The sequence below is a fragment of the Prorops nasuta genome, unplaced genomic scaffold (assembly GCF_024137725.1).
Source record: "Prorops nasuta isolate Cenicafe-Biocafe unplaced genomic scaffold, Cenicafe_Pnas_1.2 PNAS00022, whole genome shotgun sequence".
Classification (NCBI taxonomy): Eukaryota; Metazoa; Arthropoda; class Insecta; order Hymenoptera; family Bethylidae; genus Prorops; species Prorops nasuta.
In genome coordinates this window covers 1,460,638-1,477,728 of record NW_027116819.1, presented here as the reverse complement: position 1 = coordinate 1,477,728, position 17,091 = coordinate 1,460,638, and the positions used below count along the sequence as shown (strand labels likewise).

The 17,091-nt window shown below is 33.2% G+C and overlaps 2 protein-coding genes across 2 annotated transcripts; one reads left to right on the top strand and one right to left on the bottom strand.

Moving 5' to 3' along the window:
• Positions 1-4,545: 4,545 nt before the first annotated feature.
• LOC136781450 (zinc finger MYM-type protein 6-like) lies at positions 4,546-6,636 on the top strand. Its single transcript, XM_066740357.1, has one exon. It carries the CDS (start codon positions 4,546-4,548, stop codon positions 6,634-6,636), a length of 2,091 nt encoding a protein of 696 aa, XP_066596454.1.
• A 2,638-nt stretch (positions 6,637-9,274) lies between these two features.
• On the bottom strand, positions 9,275-13,200 carry LOC136781449 (uncharacterized). The gene is made up of 4 exons (XM_066740356.1): positions 13,146-13,200; positions 12,295-12,976; positions 10,390-12,244; positions 9,275-10,279 (listed from the first exon to the last, which is right to left on the bottom strand). The coding sequence occupies exons 1-4, from the start codon at positions 13,198-13,200 to the stop codon at positions 9,275-9,277; spliced, it is 3,597 nt and encodes a 1,198-aa protein (XP_066596453.1).
• Positions 13,201-17,091: the final 3,891 nt, after the last annotated feature.

Below are 17,091 nucleotides of genomic sequence, written 5' to 3'. Positions count from 1 at the left end.
ATTGAAAGCATAAGTAGATGTTGTATATTGAATAATTATACGTTAATAATTTAAATCTTCAAATGATGCTGAAATGTAAACAGAATCCAGGAGTTGTCTTACTTAAAGAGCTTCATATTTTAGCCGTTAGAGGCGCTCGCGTAATTTTTGGAGTACCAATAGGAGAAATCCCAATCCTTAATCTTAAATAATTTTTACAAAAGAAAAGAACGAGTAGTCACGATTAGAAAAAGATACTGACTCTATTGACCTTGATCATTTCCTGGTCCTTCTGCTACAAAAACAAAAAAAGTAAATAAATAACCACATTATGTGTCGAAGACAAAATTAAAAAAATATATCTTACCTGGTAGACTATTCATTTGCATTATTCTTTCTACACTGAAAAAAAAATTTCATATTAGTATTAATGTATTATACATTCAAAAAAGGGACTGACAATAATTTTTTTCCACATTTTATATTATAAAGGACAGGCACATTTTTTAGGCTAATTCCACTGTCTGGCACTAGCAACCTTCACCAGGATTTCAAAAACATTTATAAAAACAAAATTGTTATTGCCTAACCTTCGCAAGTCTGTTTCGATAATATTCTTATCTGCTGAATCTATAGCTAAGCGGAATTCACTAGCAGTTATACGCAAATTGTGTATAAACTTCTCGTAATCCTCGTTACTTATGATGCCTACCTTTGAATAAGCAGATATTTTTCCAGCTAAATTAATTTCTTTCAATTGTCTGTTTGTCGTTTCTTGCATTGAGTCATTATTAAACGTTTCTACTTCATTTTCTAAAAGGATTGATAGTAGTTGAATTACCATATCTGCTTCCATTTTAACTAAAAAAAAAAAAAGATTACATTATTTATATTAATATGGGGCCAAAACCGTCAAAAAGTTTAATAAAATTTAATTTTTTAAAATGAAATAATTTAAAAAACATACCAGTTTTATAAGTTCCAATTTCTTCCAGGGATTCAGGACGGTTTTTTTTTTTGGTGTCTATCTGGGTTCGGGAACAAGTATTCCCATTTGCCCACGATTCAGGACGGTTGTGAGTCAACAGTGGTCAGTAGCAGTGAAGCCAGACTGGGTCTAAAATGCTTCCCCACTCTGCCTCCATAGGCTCACTAACACGTAGAGCTACTGAAGCATCCGTGAAAGCACCCCACTTCTGCCTCCTCGAACGTTGCACGCATACCATTACTGCAGTACGTGCATGTTTCGGTCTCCTTCGTATAGCTCCGGTATATTTCGAGTACGAGAAAGAGAGGTATACTTTTCTCGGACCTCTCTTTCTCGCGCTCCACCTTCGTTCGTTTAGCCAACGAGTCTAAACGAGAGAAGCCGAGCTAGCCGAAGAAAATTATGAAATGTCTTTTTCGCGGCCAGCTATGATAAAAGCTGACCACACGCTAAATGAGAATATAAAGATAAAATATTTATAAACAAACAGCCATTAACTTATTAGATTTTATAATAAATAAGGAAATGCGATGATATTACGTAACATTGGTCAATTTTCTTAAGACTCATATGTAACGTATTATTGTTAAAAATATTTTATTTTCTTAATTTATTATTTAATCTAGTAGGTTAATGGTAATAAAAAAAAAAAATTCATGACGAAAAAAAAAAATTAAAAAAGTTTGCATGAATCTGCGGGAATCGAACCCGAGTCCGCGTAAGTAGCAAGCAAGCGCCTTATCATCTGCGCTACGGGACGCACTTGTCAACCAAGAAGCTTAGTGGCCTGTTAGATCGATGGAAGCTTTCTCTATGAAATTCAATTTACAGAATAAAATATCAATTATAATCGTACATATATTTATTTCGCATGTCTTTTCCTAATGAAATAAAATTTTTTTTTGCATATTTCTAATCATTAATGACTTTAACAGCTGTAGCTTCAAAAAGTGACTCCAACATTACGAAGAATATTTTTGATGGCTGTGGAATTAAAAATAAGTAACCCAAGATTTGTATTAGGGATTTAATTTATTATTTCTATTGCAATCAATTTATTTTGAAATAGCTCATATATAGAAGAACGATTTATCGTTCTTCACAAGTAAACGCGCATGAGAGACTGACAGAGATGAGACGATGTAGCCAAACAAAGTATTTATATAACATATATACTGTATTAAAAGGCTATCAGAATATAAAACTTACATATTGAGTAAGTACAACAGAGATAGCCTGTGTTATGCAGCGAACAGGTAAACTAAAGCGTGCGCTAGAGAGAGAGCCCGCTATTTAAAGTGCGAGAAGAAGACAGACTGATAAACACACAACACTCGGTTAAATGCCGCAAAAACCAAAGGCTATTGAACCCACAGTAATTGCTTCGAAATCAAACAGCTGATCTGTCAAATAGATCGAAAAATGATTCCTTCTTCTCTAATATTCACATACGGAAGGAGAAAATTATTTTGACTTTTAACATAGCACAATTGAAAGTGACAATATTTCTTAAAGATATAAATGCATATATTAATGCTCTGTGGATATAATAAGTATTTATTTTAGCAGACACATAAACATCCACTGTTATTATCGGACAATCATTTTCTGATTACATCTGTATTGATATTTATTAACTCCTTTGTGTTTCAAAGTTAAAGGAGTAAATGCTTTAGTATCCGAAAGATACTTATATATGTATCCAATGATTTAATAACCAACTGCTTTACATTTATTTTAATATTTATTGGGATGGGATTTTTTTTTCTTTTTTTAAAGAGGTTAAAATGCCTTTATGCACACCATCAAGCAGACTTATCATTATAAAAATTGTCTCCTTGTTGGTAGTGTGGGACTCATGACCCCCAGGAATTACCATTGCTCCGATTATTTCAAAGTTGGTTCAAGCTCCCTGGTTCTTTAAGGTCTAAACACTACCCACTAAACAATCCTCCTTTCATAACCCTTCACAAATTCGAAGAATTATTACGAAAATGGGATAGGATAAGATGAATAAGTAGACCTGATTACATTTTAATATAAATTTTATTTAAAAATTGAAATAAAAATTTTTTATTTCCCCGCACCTCCCTCTTCCTCCACCTCTTCCACTTCCTCTCCATCCTCCTCTTCCACCACCTCCGTTGAATCCTCCCCTTCCTCTAAATCCTCCTCCTCCTCTTCCTCTCCCAACTCCTCCACCGCGCATTTGCGCCCAATGGCGCCGGGCCTTACCCCCTCGCAAAGTTCCTGCAATATAATACATGCAATAAATTAATAGTTAATTTAATAAGAGAATTTTTACTTTTTTATTTAAGTACAATTATTTATAAACGTATACAGAGTTCAAGAAAATTTAAATGATTTTAACAAATGGCCAACAGTATTTTTAAGAATTTTTAATCTTCCAACAACTGCAGTTTTTTATTGCAATTTTTTATACATTAAGGAATGAATATGAACCTATACCTATTTCAACCAGTGGACTGCGGGTATGATAATTTTAATAATTTAATAAATATGTATGCTTACGGGTTCGCTCGTCTGTGGCCACCGCCTGCCCCACACCCTCACCCACATTGTTTTGTGGGTGGGAGGGCCCTTCTCCCGGCCACTCCAGCTGCGGCTGTTGCTGCCGTTGTTGTTGCTGTTGCTGCTGTGGCTGTGGCTGTTGCTGTGGCTGTTGCTGCTGCTGGCGCACCAGCAATGCGCGCACCATTCGCTCCAACTTTTGGAGCCGGTCGCCAATGCTGGGGTTGTCGTCTTTTGATGATAAAAATTATAATAAAAAATTAATATAATTTTATAATTTAAAATTATTTAGATTATGAGATAAATATGCTTACTTTCTGAGGCTTCCTCTATGTATGGCATTCTGGAAAACAAAACAAACGAAATTTTAAACCAAGAATAATATACACTGTTTTGATAAGAATTGCGATTATCTCTCAAATTCTAGAAAATGGATATTTTAAAGATAAAATTTTTAATTGTAACACTCAAACGAATATATTATTATAAATTGTTTTTAAGTATTAAAATTTGTCATTAAATCTGAATATTTAGGACAAAATGAAGTTAGAGTACTTACGCTTCAAACTGACGGGCCAGCTGATCCATTGGAAATGAGACGTCTACTTCAACCAGACCTCACACGGGCTGTCAATATTTGTTTACTTTCGCACCAAATTGATACCGGTAAAGGCTAACGCTTAAGGCTTAAGGAGGATGATCCAGTTATATGTATTATGTATCTCTTATTAGAAAATACAAACAATAACATGATTCTCCAGCTAATGTATATATTCATCGTTCAGTCGGTTTCAATCGTCTACATTGAACGACTTAAAATAATAACGCGAATAAAGATTACACAAATATTGAGTAATTAAGTGAGCGTGTTGTGCCTTTCAAAAATTATTAATTTTTGAAAAGATATTTATAATAATTACTAGGTTCATTCAAGTGTTTTACCTTTGGTGACTAGTGATTTTTATTAAAGAAACGATAAAGGATTACCTGTAGAGGAATACATTAATATTGTGAGTACAATATATTAATAATAATATAAATAGAAAATGGAAGAAAAGGGGAAATCATTAATCTCCAGACGGAAGCGTTTTCAACCTCAATGGTTTGATGAAAACCCTTCTTGGAAGATTTGGCTACGGAGCGTCCCCAACGACAATTATAAATTTTTTTGCGTTGCTTGCAAAAAATATTATGAATCCGGTAAAGCAAAAGTCATTCAGCATGCTAATTCCGAGATTCATAAAGTAAAAATAAAAGAATTAGATATTGTAGAAGACGAGGAAATGACATATCCTGGTACTTCTAAAGAAGGTCACCTTGATTTCAATGATAAAGTTAAAGTCGCTGAAATCAAGCTAGCAACTTTCTTCGTGGAACATAATATTCCATTTACGTACAGTGCAGAGTTGTTGACAATCTTCAAAGAAATTGGTAAGGAACCGGATGTTCTGCAATCAATGTCTTTGGGGAAAACAAAACTAAGAAATATTATTACTAATGTCTTATGTCCTTATGAAACTGCACGGATAACTAATAAGTTACAAAATCATAAGTTTTCCGTATTTGAGGATGAAACTTCAGACATTAGTAATGAGAAAAAAATGACACTACTTACGCGATACGTGGACAGTAAATCATTACGCGTGGAAGTAAATTTACTTCAATTAATAAACTTAGATGCAAGCGACTGTTCAGCAGATAAACTGTTTAAAGCATTTAGTAGTGAACTTATAAAAAAAGAAATACCAATATCACAGATAATTGGATTAAGCTGTGATAATGCATCGGTAATGGTTGTAAAGAACGATTCTTTCCAAACTAGACTTTTAAAGAATTGTCCACGATTTGTAACAATGCCATGCATTAGTCACTCCTCTGCACTAGTAGCTTCTAATGCATGTAAAACGTTGCCAGTAGAATGCGGAAACTTTATAAAAAAGATAGTCACTTTTATAAATGGAAGTCCTAAAAGGACAGCTATTTTTAAAGATTTTCAGCAGTCTTTTGAGAAAGAGACTAAAAATTTATTAAAATATGCAGAAACGCGTTGGCTCTCTCGTCATACATGCATAGAACGGATTTTAGAACAATGGAACATTATTCATACTTTTTTATTAGAACAAATGTCAGAAAATAAAAGTCAAGCAGAAGAAATGCTTTTATCAATGAATAATCCAGAAACAAAGGCTTACTTATATTTTCTGGAAAATGTATTGAAAAAATTTAATTCTTTTAATGCATTTTTTCAAGCAAGCGAAACTAGAATTCATGTACTGCATAAATTGTGCATGAAATTCTTAATGTTTTTGTTACAAAAATTTATCAAGCCTGCTTTATTAAAAGATGAAATCTTAATTCCTTATTTACGGAATATTGATTTTGGAAGAACTGATAACCAGCTTCCCCTTCAGTCAATAGATATCGGCCCTGATTGTGCTGAATATTTAGAAGATGGATTGATTGAAGAAAAATTGAACGAAGAACAAATTCAATTAATTCGTCAAAACTGTTTATCTTTCTTGATAAAAGCCAGTCAAGAGGTTCGTAATCGTTTTCCAATATTTGATAAATTTTTGGAAAATCTAAATATATTTCAAATGGAAAAAGCATTGTTTGATGAGGATCGAGAAACCAGTAGTATAAAATTACTGGAAATTTGCCGTCGTTTAGGATATTTTGATGAACATTCAATCAAAATTGAATGGACATCTCTGTATTCTAATGAAACATATGATGTAAAGACATACTGGTCGAAATTATCATTCGATAATATGTGGCAAGCAATATGTTCAGCAAAAAATAGCAATAAAGAGCTGAGATATCCACAATTACGAGCATTACTAAATTTAGTAAGATCTCTTCCTCATTCAAACGCGGAAGCAGAAAGATGTTTTTCTATCATACCTGATAGTAAAACAAGAAAAAGAAATAAACTTTCACATGAAACATTGAATGCAATTTGCGTAGTAAAATACGCACTTCGATCCAAAGAAGAAACATCACTATCAATGACTGTAACCAAACAGCACTTAGAATTAATGAAAAATTCATTATATTCTTCAAAACTTGTTACAGCTAAAAGTAACTTAAATCTGCATGCATATGAAGATAGTGATGATGATACCGAAGTAGAATAAAATGTGAAAGGAAAGTCTGCACTTAGCGACTACTTTGCAAAGCTTCAACAAATTATTTCAGTCTGCATTTAGCGACTACTTTGCAAAGCTTCAACAAATTATTTCAGTCTGCATTGAGCGACTACTTTGCAAAGCAATAATAAATAATTTCAGTCTGCATTTAGCGACTAATTTGCAAAGCTTCAACAAATTATTTCAGTCTGCATTGAGCGACTACTTTGCAAAGCAATAATAAATAATTTCAGTCTGCATTGAGCGACTACTTTGCAAAGCAATACGAATAAAATCATTACAATTGTAAGGAGTAATGAAAGGAGGATTGTTTAGTGGGTAGTGTTTAGACCTTAAAGAACCAGGGAGCTTGAACCAACTTTGAAATAATCGGAGCAATGGTAATTCCTGGGGGTCATGAGTCCCACACTACCAACAAGGAGACAATTTTTATAATGATAAGTCTGCTTGATGGTGTGCATAAAGGCATTTTAACCTCTTTAAAAAAAGAAAAAAAAATCCCATCCCAATAAATATTAAAATAAATGTAAAGCAGTTGGTTATTAAATCATTGGATACATATATAAGTATCTTTCGGATACTAAAGCATTTACTCCTTTAACTTTGAAACACAAAGGAGTTAATAAATATCAATACAGATGTAATCAGAAAATGATTGTCCGATAATAACAGTGGATGTTTATGTGTCTGCTAAAATAAATACTTATTATATCCACAGAGCATTAATATATGCATTTATATCTTTAAGAAATATTGTCACTTTCAATTGTGCTATGTTAAAAGTCAAAATAATTTTCTCCTTCCGTATGTGAATATTAGAGAAGAAGGAATCATTTTTCGATCTATTTGACAGATCAGCTGTTTGATTTCGAAGCAATTACTGTGGGTTCAATAGCCTTTGGTTTTTGCGGCATTTAACCGAGTGTTGTGTGTTTATCAGTCTGTCTTCTTCTCGCACTTTAAATAGCGGGCTCTCTCTCTAGCGCACGCTTTAGTTTACCTGTTCGCTGCATAACACAGGCTATCTCTGTTGTACTTACTCAATATGTAAGTTTTATATTCTGATAGCCTTTTAATACAGTATATATGTTATATAAATACTTTGTTTGGCTACATCGTCTCATCTCTGTCAGTCTCTCATGCGCGTTTACTTGTGAAGAACGATAAATCGTTCTTCTATATATGAGCTATTTCAAAATAAATTGATTGCAATAGAAATAATAAATTAAATCCCTAATACAAATCTTGGGTTACTTATTTTTAATTCCACAGCCATCAAAAATATTCTTCGTAATGTTGGAGTCACTTTTTGAAGCTACAGCTGTTAAAGTCATTAATGATTAGAAATATGCAAAAAAAAATTTTATTTCATTAGGAAAAGACATGCGAAATAAATATATGTACGATTATAATTGATATTTTATTCTGTAAATTGAATTTCATAGAGAAAGCTTCCATCGATCTAACAGGCCACTAAGCTTCTTGGTTGACAAGTGCGTCCCGTAGCGCAGATGATAAGGCGCTTGCTTGCTACTTACGCGGACTCGGGTTCGATTCCCGCAGATTCATGCAAACTTTTTTAATTTTTTTTTTTCGTCATGAATTTTTTTTTTTATTACCATTAACCTACTAGATTAAATAATAAATTAAGAAAATAAAATATTTTTAACAATAATACGTTACATATGAGTCTTAAGAAAATTGACCAATGTTACGTAATATCATCGCATTTCCTTATTTATTATAAAATCTAATAAGTTAATGGCTGTTTGTTTATAAATATTTTATCTTTATATTCTCATTTAGCGTGTGGTCAGCTTTTATCATAGCTGGCCGCGAAAAAGACATTTCATAATTTTCTTCGGCTAGCTCGGCTTCTCTCGTTTAGACTCGTTGGCTAAACGAACGAAGGTGGAGCGCGAGAAAGAGAGGTCCGAGAAAAGTATACCTCTCTTTCTCGTACTCGAAATATACCGGAGCTATACGAAGGAGACCGAAACATGCACGTACTGCAGTAATGGTATGCGTGCAACGTTCGAGGAGGCAGAAGTGGCCGAAGTGGGGTGCTTTCACGGATGCTTCAGTAGCTCTACGTGACGCCACGCCAAGAGTTGGGTGATCGAACGAGCTTCGCGAAGCGAAGCGAAGCTCGTTCGATCATAATTATATGAAAGCCTCGTACGAGAAGATTACAATGTAGTATCATCTTGTTCCCGCTAGATGTCGCAATTTTCAGATCCAAAAAACATCAAAGATGAAGCCCTTCTAGATGTTTATGTAGTGTATGCACTACCCGTATACCTACCTATATCCTGAACTTCCTCACTTTCTTTCAGAGTTACAAAAAATTTTGCTATTTTTATTTTTCTAGGGATTTGGGTTTATCCGAGGGTGGGTTGTAATCTTCTCGTACGAGGCTTTCATATAATTATGATCGAACGAGCTTCGCGAAGCGAAGCTCGTTCGATCACCCAATTACATTTCAAGCCTCGTACTTCGAGATTACAATGTAGATTTTAAGAGCTTAGCAAAATTTTGACTTCAATCTTCCTTTATTAATAAAGCTTCATACTACTTGAATACACAAACAAAACAAAAAATATAATATAATTTTTGAATTTAACATTTATGTTAGTATTGAAGCAACAAAACTATTGTCAACTGTTTGAATAGGTCTATTGTAAAATTTTTGAAAAGCTTGGTATCTTTTTGTCCATCCTGCCGATTTTCTAATTAACTCTATATCTACTCCTTTAGAAAAAGCCTTCGACGTTGACGCATGTCTAACTGAATGCGCCTTAAAAACTGACGTATCTACCCCGCAAGCTGTTAATGTTGCCTTGAGCCATCTGCTAAGTGTTTGAGTCGATGCTCCTCTAAATGGCTTCTTATGCGTAATAAACAGACTATCTATGCCTTCTCTTAAACTATTAGTTAAACTTAAATAATGTACTAACGTACCAGCCACATATAACTCTGGCTTATCCGTCAAAAATGGTAAGACTATTAAGGGTTGACTCCTGCCAGGACCCGAGGTTTTTAAAAACCCTGTTACATGTATGGTTACCTCCTTGATACCGATTTTTATATCCCTAACTTTAATTGCGCCTAAAGTCTGAACTCGATGTCCAGTAGCCAGTGCTAGTAACATGAGTGTCTTTTCTGATAACTTCTGTAACATTAAATCTTTTAATGGGAACCATTTCTCTAAAACTTCTAACACTAGAGACACATCCCAAACATATTCGTATTTAGGTTTTTGAGGCCTCAACCTACATACACCCTTCATAAATCTTGAAATTATATTGTTATTGGTTAAGGCACCTCTCGATATAAAAGAGATCATCGCCCGATACATGTTTAGCATTCCATAAGATGCCCCATTTTTAAACTTTTCCGTAAAAAACTTTAAGACTATTTCCGATGATGGTTGAAATGGATTTGTATTGGTTTTATCGCAAAAATGTTTCCATTTAATAAAATTAGCTTCATAACGTTTCTTCGTTCCATCTGCTAGCGAGGCTAACAAAATATTAACCGTGCTTTCCTCAATATTCTCCTTTAGAAAAGCTAGCCTGATACCCTGGCTACAATTAGTGATAGGTTCTGGGCTAACGGATGAGTGACAGATCTGCAAGGAGATAGTAGCATCTCATAATCAGGTCCCAATATCATATATTCTATACTTATGGATAAAAATAGCGGATACCAGGGTTGACCCTGCCAATTTGGTAACACTACAATGCCCTCCGCTTTCTCTTCTATAATTTTCATTAGAGTTCTTAGAACCATGGAAAACGGGGGAAATGCATATAAATACATATCCTTCCAGGACATAGTGAACGCATCTATCGTAAATGCCCCTGGTTCTTGTTGCCACGTAAAATATTTTACACATTTTTTATTAAGTTGGGACGCAAATAGATCTATTTCAGGTTCACCGAACCTCTGTATTATTAGATCAAAATAATATGATGCAAGTTCCCATTCTACATCCATATTGGAAATTCTAGACAATTCATCCGCTGATTTATTTTCCTTGGAAGGAATATAAGATGCTAAAAGCCATGCATCGTTTTCTTCTGCCCATTGCCAGATTTCCCTAGCCAGTTTATTCAAATGTTCAAACTTTACACCTCCTGCTTTGTTTATATACGCTATTGCGGTGGTATTGTCCACCCTTAGTAGAATATTTTTCTTTTTTAATAATGGCGAAAAAGTTTTGAGCGCTTTATAAACTGCCAATAGCTCTAAGAAATTGATATGGTTTTTCAAATCTTCTACTGACCAAAAGCCATGAATTCGTTTATCACCATATAACGCTCCCCAACCTGAAGTAGAAGCATCCGTATAAATTTCACAATCAATACAATCTCTAACAATTGTGTTTTTTACAGAATCAATATTCATTTCAAACCATAATAAATCTCTTCTCGATTGTGTTGATAAGGTCATTGTTGCATCATAATTTCTTCCATTCCTTGCTAATTCCACGTATTTCAAATTTTCTAAACCTCTAATGTAAGTCCAAGCATATCTTATTGCTTGACTAGCCGCTACCAACAAGCCTATTACATGTGATAGATCTCTAATTGAACATACCTCTTTCCTGCTTAAACTCCTAACTGTGTTCTTAATGACATCCTTTTTCTTTTCAGGCAATTGCAACGTCATTTCAATTGAATTCATAATAAATCCTAAAAACTGACATTCTCTTGAGGGAAAAAGTTTACTCTTTTGAAAGTTAATTATAAATCCTAATGATTCCAACAATATAACCGTTTTATGTATATTCTCCTTACATGAGATTTCATCTTGTCCTATACATAATAAATCATCCAAGTAAACCACCGATAGTAAACCTTGAGCCCTAAGCCTAGCAACCACCGGTTTCATTAACTTTGTGAATACAAATGGTGCCGTACATAAACCAAAAGGCAAGCAAGTAAATTCATAAGTAATATTTTTAAATTTAAACCTTAAGTATTTTCTACAGTTTTTATGGACAGGGACCAGAAAGTAAGCATCTTCCAAATCTAAAAGTCCCATATAAAAATTTTTTCTAATTAATCTAATTGCGGTACGAATATCTTCCATTTTAAAATGACTTGTACTTATAAAAGAATTCAGTTTTTTGAGGTTGAGTATAAATCTCCTACCTCCATTTGCCTTTGGTATTACAAAATAGGACGATAAGAATTGGCCTGCTTGAAATTTACACTGTACTACTGCACCTTTTTTTATAAGAGCTTCTATAGCTAAACCAATTTCCCTAGAATCTTGATCTGATCTCTTTGGTTCCATTCTATTTTCAAAACCACTTGGTTTACAATTGAATAAAATTTTGTAACCTCTAATACAGTCTAATACAAATTTATCCAATGTAATTGTTTTCCATGATTCATAGAACCTTTTCAAACGACCCGCTCTTGTACTCACTTCTTTTAAGTTTTCTTGAATTGGTCCTTTTTCACTTGATGATTCACGTTGGGAGACTTCGATTGGAATTTTCCCGTTTTTGCATAATAATGTCGTTGGGTGTAATTCTTGTTCCTCCAGCCCGTTTGACTGTAATTGAATCTTCTCGCAAACGGGCCTTTGAAGTTTAAATTTCCCGATGCTTGCAAGGGTTTCTTATAGATTGACCCTTTCATTTCTTGAGCTAGCTTCTCCATTGACTTGGCATCCTTAATGTCTTCTCTTAGATTCGGACCAAATAACCAGGTACCCGATTTTCTATCTGAAAATAAGGATCTCATGCTTTTGCTTAAACCTGGTGTAATAAAGGATTTCCTGACCTTCGTCAATTCAAATTGGAGGTTAGACATGAGTTTACCTGTGTCTCCTAGTCTCTCAAGTAACTCTATCTTATTTAATTGGTCCTCACTATTAAGGAGTGAAGTTATTGTTGTGCCCAACGACACTAAGGCTGAACCCAACGAATTCTGCTGATCACAGAAATAGTTATCTCTTTTAATGCCTGTTTCGCCTATCAGAGATGTTATCTCCTTATTAAGCTTAGGAGCTTCAAATAAAATCGGCCTTTCATACTTCTTTAGGAGTTCTAGTTTTTCCTCTTTAGGAAGACCTGACTCCAGCCAGAACCACCAACGTTTCTCCAAAGAAGGATGAAACTTCGCTTCTACCTTCCCTGATTTCGTAGAATCTTTTCCTAATAAATTTAAAATGTCTTCGTCCAAGCAATCGAATTCCACTACTTCAGTTTCTGTTATAGGCATAAAATTCTCTGTATGTAATGCAGTGTTTTCATTTTCTTGATTTTCTAGGATACCCTCAGGGTCCAGTATCAAGACTTCTTGCTCTGCATCTACAATTGGTCAAATTAAAACAACCGTATTAATGTAAATACAATATGTTTTAACATAACAGAAATATACGACTGTACTTGTCTAGGTACCCGTCCTAGCACGACAGCGAAAAAAAACGTCTGGATTTGTCAGGGCACTCGTCCCTGCACACCAGCAATTCTTTCTCACCTATTAATAACTCGTCAGGAACAGGTTCCTGAACCTCTTCCTCATGAGCGTTCATCTCCACTCGGAAACTCTTCGAGTTTGAGGGAGTTATGGAAGTTTCTTTCTTTGATTTTTGATTTAGTTTTCTTAATTTCTTTTTTAGCTCGAAATTGTGAAAATATAGTAAATTTCCATATATAGGTTGGTGGTACTAGCTAGGGATTTATGTAACTGGTGGTACTGCTGCTAATTTTTCCGTTTTTCTTCTTCTTCCCGTAGCAGTGGCGCAGTGGAAGCATGCTACTAGAAATAACACAAGTATTTTATAATTATTTTGTTATAAAAGATAATATGTATTAAAAGTGGAATATATAAAGGTGGATTAAACTAAGTATTGGTGTATTTTCTTAACATGGTAGCAGAAAGTGGTTTCGTATCTGAAAAAAATTAAGAAAGCTTGTTTGGAAAATTAACGTTATTCAAAATGGAGGATGATCTGCGGATTCCAATATTTAACGGCAAGGACTATGACTGCTGGAAAAGAAGAATTTTGATAATTCTAAGGCTAAAAAAGTGTGATGAGGTTATTAAAAGAGAAAGAGATGCACAAGTGTCTGAAAATGTATGGTTGGAAAAGGATTTGAAAGCCATGAATTATATATATAATGGCATTTCAAACGATCAACTACAATTTGTGAAGAATGAGGAAACTGCTCGTGGAATTATACAAAAATTTGATGCAATGTACTTGAAGGAATCAACAGCACTGCAAATATGTCTACGAAATAAGCTGGAGAAATTAAAGCTGAAAGATTTTAATGAATCAAGTACCTTTTTTACCGAATTTGAAAAATTAATAAATGAATTAAAAAGTGCTGGAGCAAATATAAACGAAAAAGAAAAGCTAAGCTACATGATCAAAATGCTACCAAGTTCTCTTAGTTATATTGGAGACTTAGTAGATATTTTAAAAGAATCTGAGCAGACCGTAGAATATGTGAAGAATAAAATTATAATGCATGAATTAAAAAACAAAGAAGAAGAATGTAAAAGCAATTCTAATGTATTTAAGGTAGAGAAGAAGCAAAATATAAAATGCTTTAAGTGTGGGAAGTATGGTCATTTTAAGGCCCAGTGCAGATCACGAAACACTACACAAGAAGGAAGAACAGAAAAATCATGGAACTATGGGTTACAACAGCGAGGAGGTGGTCATCAATATCAGCAACATAATCAACAAAGAAGAGGAATAAAACAATGGAATAATAATCGAAATAATGAAAGAAGTCAAGTTTATGGTAGAAGATCGGATCAACAACAGTGGAACAGGAATGAGCAATATGAAGGTCATCAAAGCTATCAACAACAGTCCAATGATAATGGTATGAGTGGATTTAGAGCGGAATTAATAAGTAAATCTATAATAAATAAACCATGCGTAGAGGTAAATAACTGCGAAGGATCAATTGAATGGCTATTGGACAGTGGCTGTTCGGACCATATTGTCAATAATGATAAATATTTTAATGAATGTATTGATCTCAAAGAGTCTGTAAATGTAAAAGTTGGCGATGGTCGTTATTTAAAAGCAACTAAGATAGGTAGTATTATTCATAGTTTTCAAGTTTATGGTCAAATGAAAACGAATAAAATGTCAAATGTGTATTATGTATAAGAGATGGATAAAAACTTGATAAGTTATGGTAAATTAACTAAATACAATAAAATAGTATCTATAGGAGATAAGTCAAAAATATATGATAAAACTGGAGAAATAATAGCAATAGCTTACAAAGAAAACAATATATACCGTATAAAAAGCTTATTATTGAATAGTGAAACAAATGTATCTATTAAAAGTAGTATGACTCTCAAAGAAAAATTACATAGAACATTAGGTCATGTAAATTTTAATTATTTAAGTAAAATGTGTGAGAAGGGCATGCTTGAAGGTTTACCAGTTAAATTAGAAAGTGATTATTACAAGTGTGGCATTTGCATAGAAAATAAAATGTATAAAGTACCTTTCGAAAATAATAGACAAAGAGCAAAAGAAACTCTTGAATTAATACACACTGATCTAAATGGTCCACATAGTACAACAGGAGTAAATGGGGAAAAATACTTTTTAACGTTCATTGATGACTATAGCAAAGTTTCTCAGGTTCATGTTATAAAGTCAAAAAATGAAGTATATGAATGCTTCGTAAATTACGTAAATTTGATTGAAAATAAGATTGGGAAGAAAATTAAAAGAATTAGATGTGACAATGGCACTGAATATATGAATAAGAATATTTATAATTTTATTAGAAATAAAGGTATAGCTTTAGAACCATGTCCGCCTTATGTACATGAATTGAATGGTACTGCTGAAAAATATAATAGAGATATTATGGACATGTCAAGATGTTTACTTGCTGAAGCCAAAATACATGTTAGTTTCTGGCCGGAAATAGTTAAAACGGCAGCATATTTAAAAAATCGTATTATATCAAATTCTGTAGAAAAAGAAAAAACCCCTTTTGAAATTATGTTCGGTACAAAACCAAGTATGAAAAATTTGCATATTTATGGAAGTAGGGTTTTTGTAAAAGTGCCTGAAGAAAAACGAAAGTCTAAATGGGATAAAAAGGCAGACTTAGGAATTTTAATAGGGTATGAGAATGTCGGATATAGAGTTTTAATTGATAAAAAAATTGTAATAGCCAGGAACGTAGATATAATTGAAGATGGCGTCAATTTTATTGATACAAAGCTAGATGATAAACTAAGGAGTAACATGAGGGTTAGGTTAAGTGAATCAGAAAATGAAGATGCAAATCAAAGCGAAGACGAGTATGAAAGTTTAAACGAATCCGTTGATGAACAAACTACAACTGTACCAAAGCGAAAATCCTCCAGGCAGTCAAAGAAGCCAATTAGATTCAATGATGATAATTTTGTCTATAATAATTTAGTATATGTGAATTATGTAAGTGCACAAAATCCAACGTGCTTTAGGGATGCCATTAATAGTGAAGAATCAAAACAGTGGGTAAACGCAATGGATAGAGAAATAGATTGTTTAAATAAAAATAATACGTGGACATATGTAGAAAGACCAATCGAAGAAAAGATATTAGATTTAAAATGGGTATTCACTAAGAAAAATGATAATATATATAAAGCTAGGTTAGTAGTAAGAGGTTATCAACAAAATGATGTTATAGATGACGTTTACTCTCCTGTTGCAAGACTACAAACTTTAAAAATTTTATTAACATTGTGTTGCCAAAAGGATCTATATATAGAGCAAATGGACGTAGTAACAGCCTTCTTAAATGGCTACATAAAATCAAGGGTATATGTAAAACAACCTGAAGGTTATAGTAATTGTACTAACAAAGTATTAAAATTAAATAAAGCTTTGTATGGACTTAGGGAAAGCCCTAGAGCATGGTACGAATGCTTTGATAACTACTTAATGAATTTAGGATTTATAAGAAGTAAGAATGATTGTTGTCTATATATACTAAAAGAAAGAAAAGGGATTAAAGTCTATTTAATATTGTTCGTGGATGATTTGCTCATATGTTGCGATAATAAAGAAAATTTGAAAGCTATAAAAAATCTGTTGAAAGAAAAATTTAAAATGAAAGATTTAGGTGAAGTCAAAACATACTTAGGAATAAATATCCAATACAAGCATGGTACGGGAAACATGTCTATAGATCAAAGTGATTATATTGATTCTTTAGCGAGAAAGTATAACATTATAAATTCAAAATTATACGCTACACCAATGGAACAGAACTTAAAACTAGAACCAGCGAAAGTATTACATGATAAAATTAAATATAGAAATTTAATTGGAGCTCTCTTATACATTAGTTCAGGAACAAGACCTGATATCAGTTTTTGTATTAATTACTTAAGTAGATTTCAGAACTGTTATGATGATACACATTATAAGTATGCGTTAAGA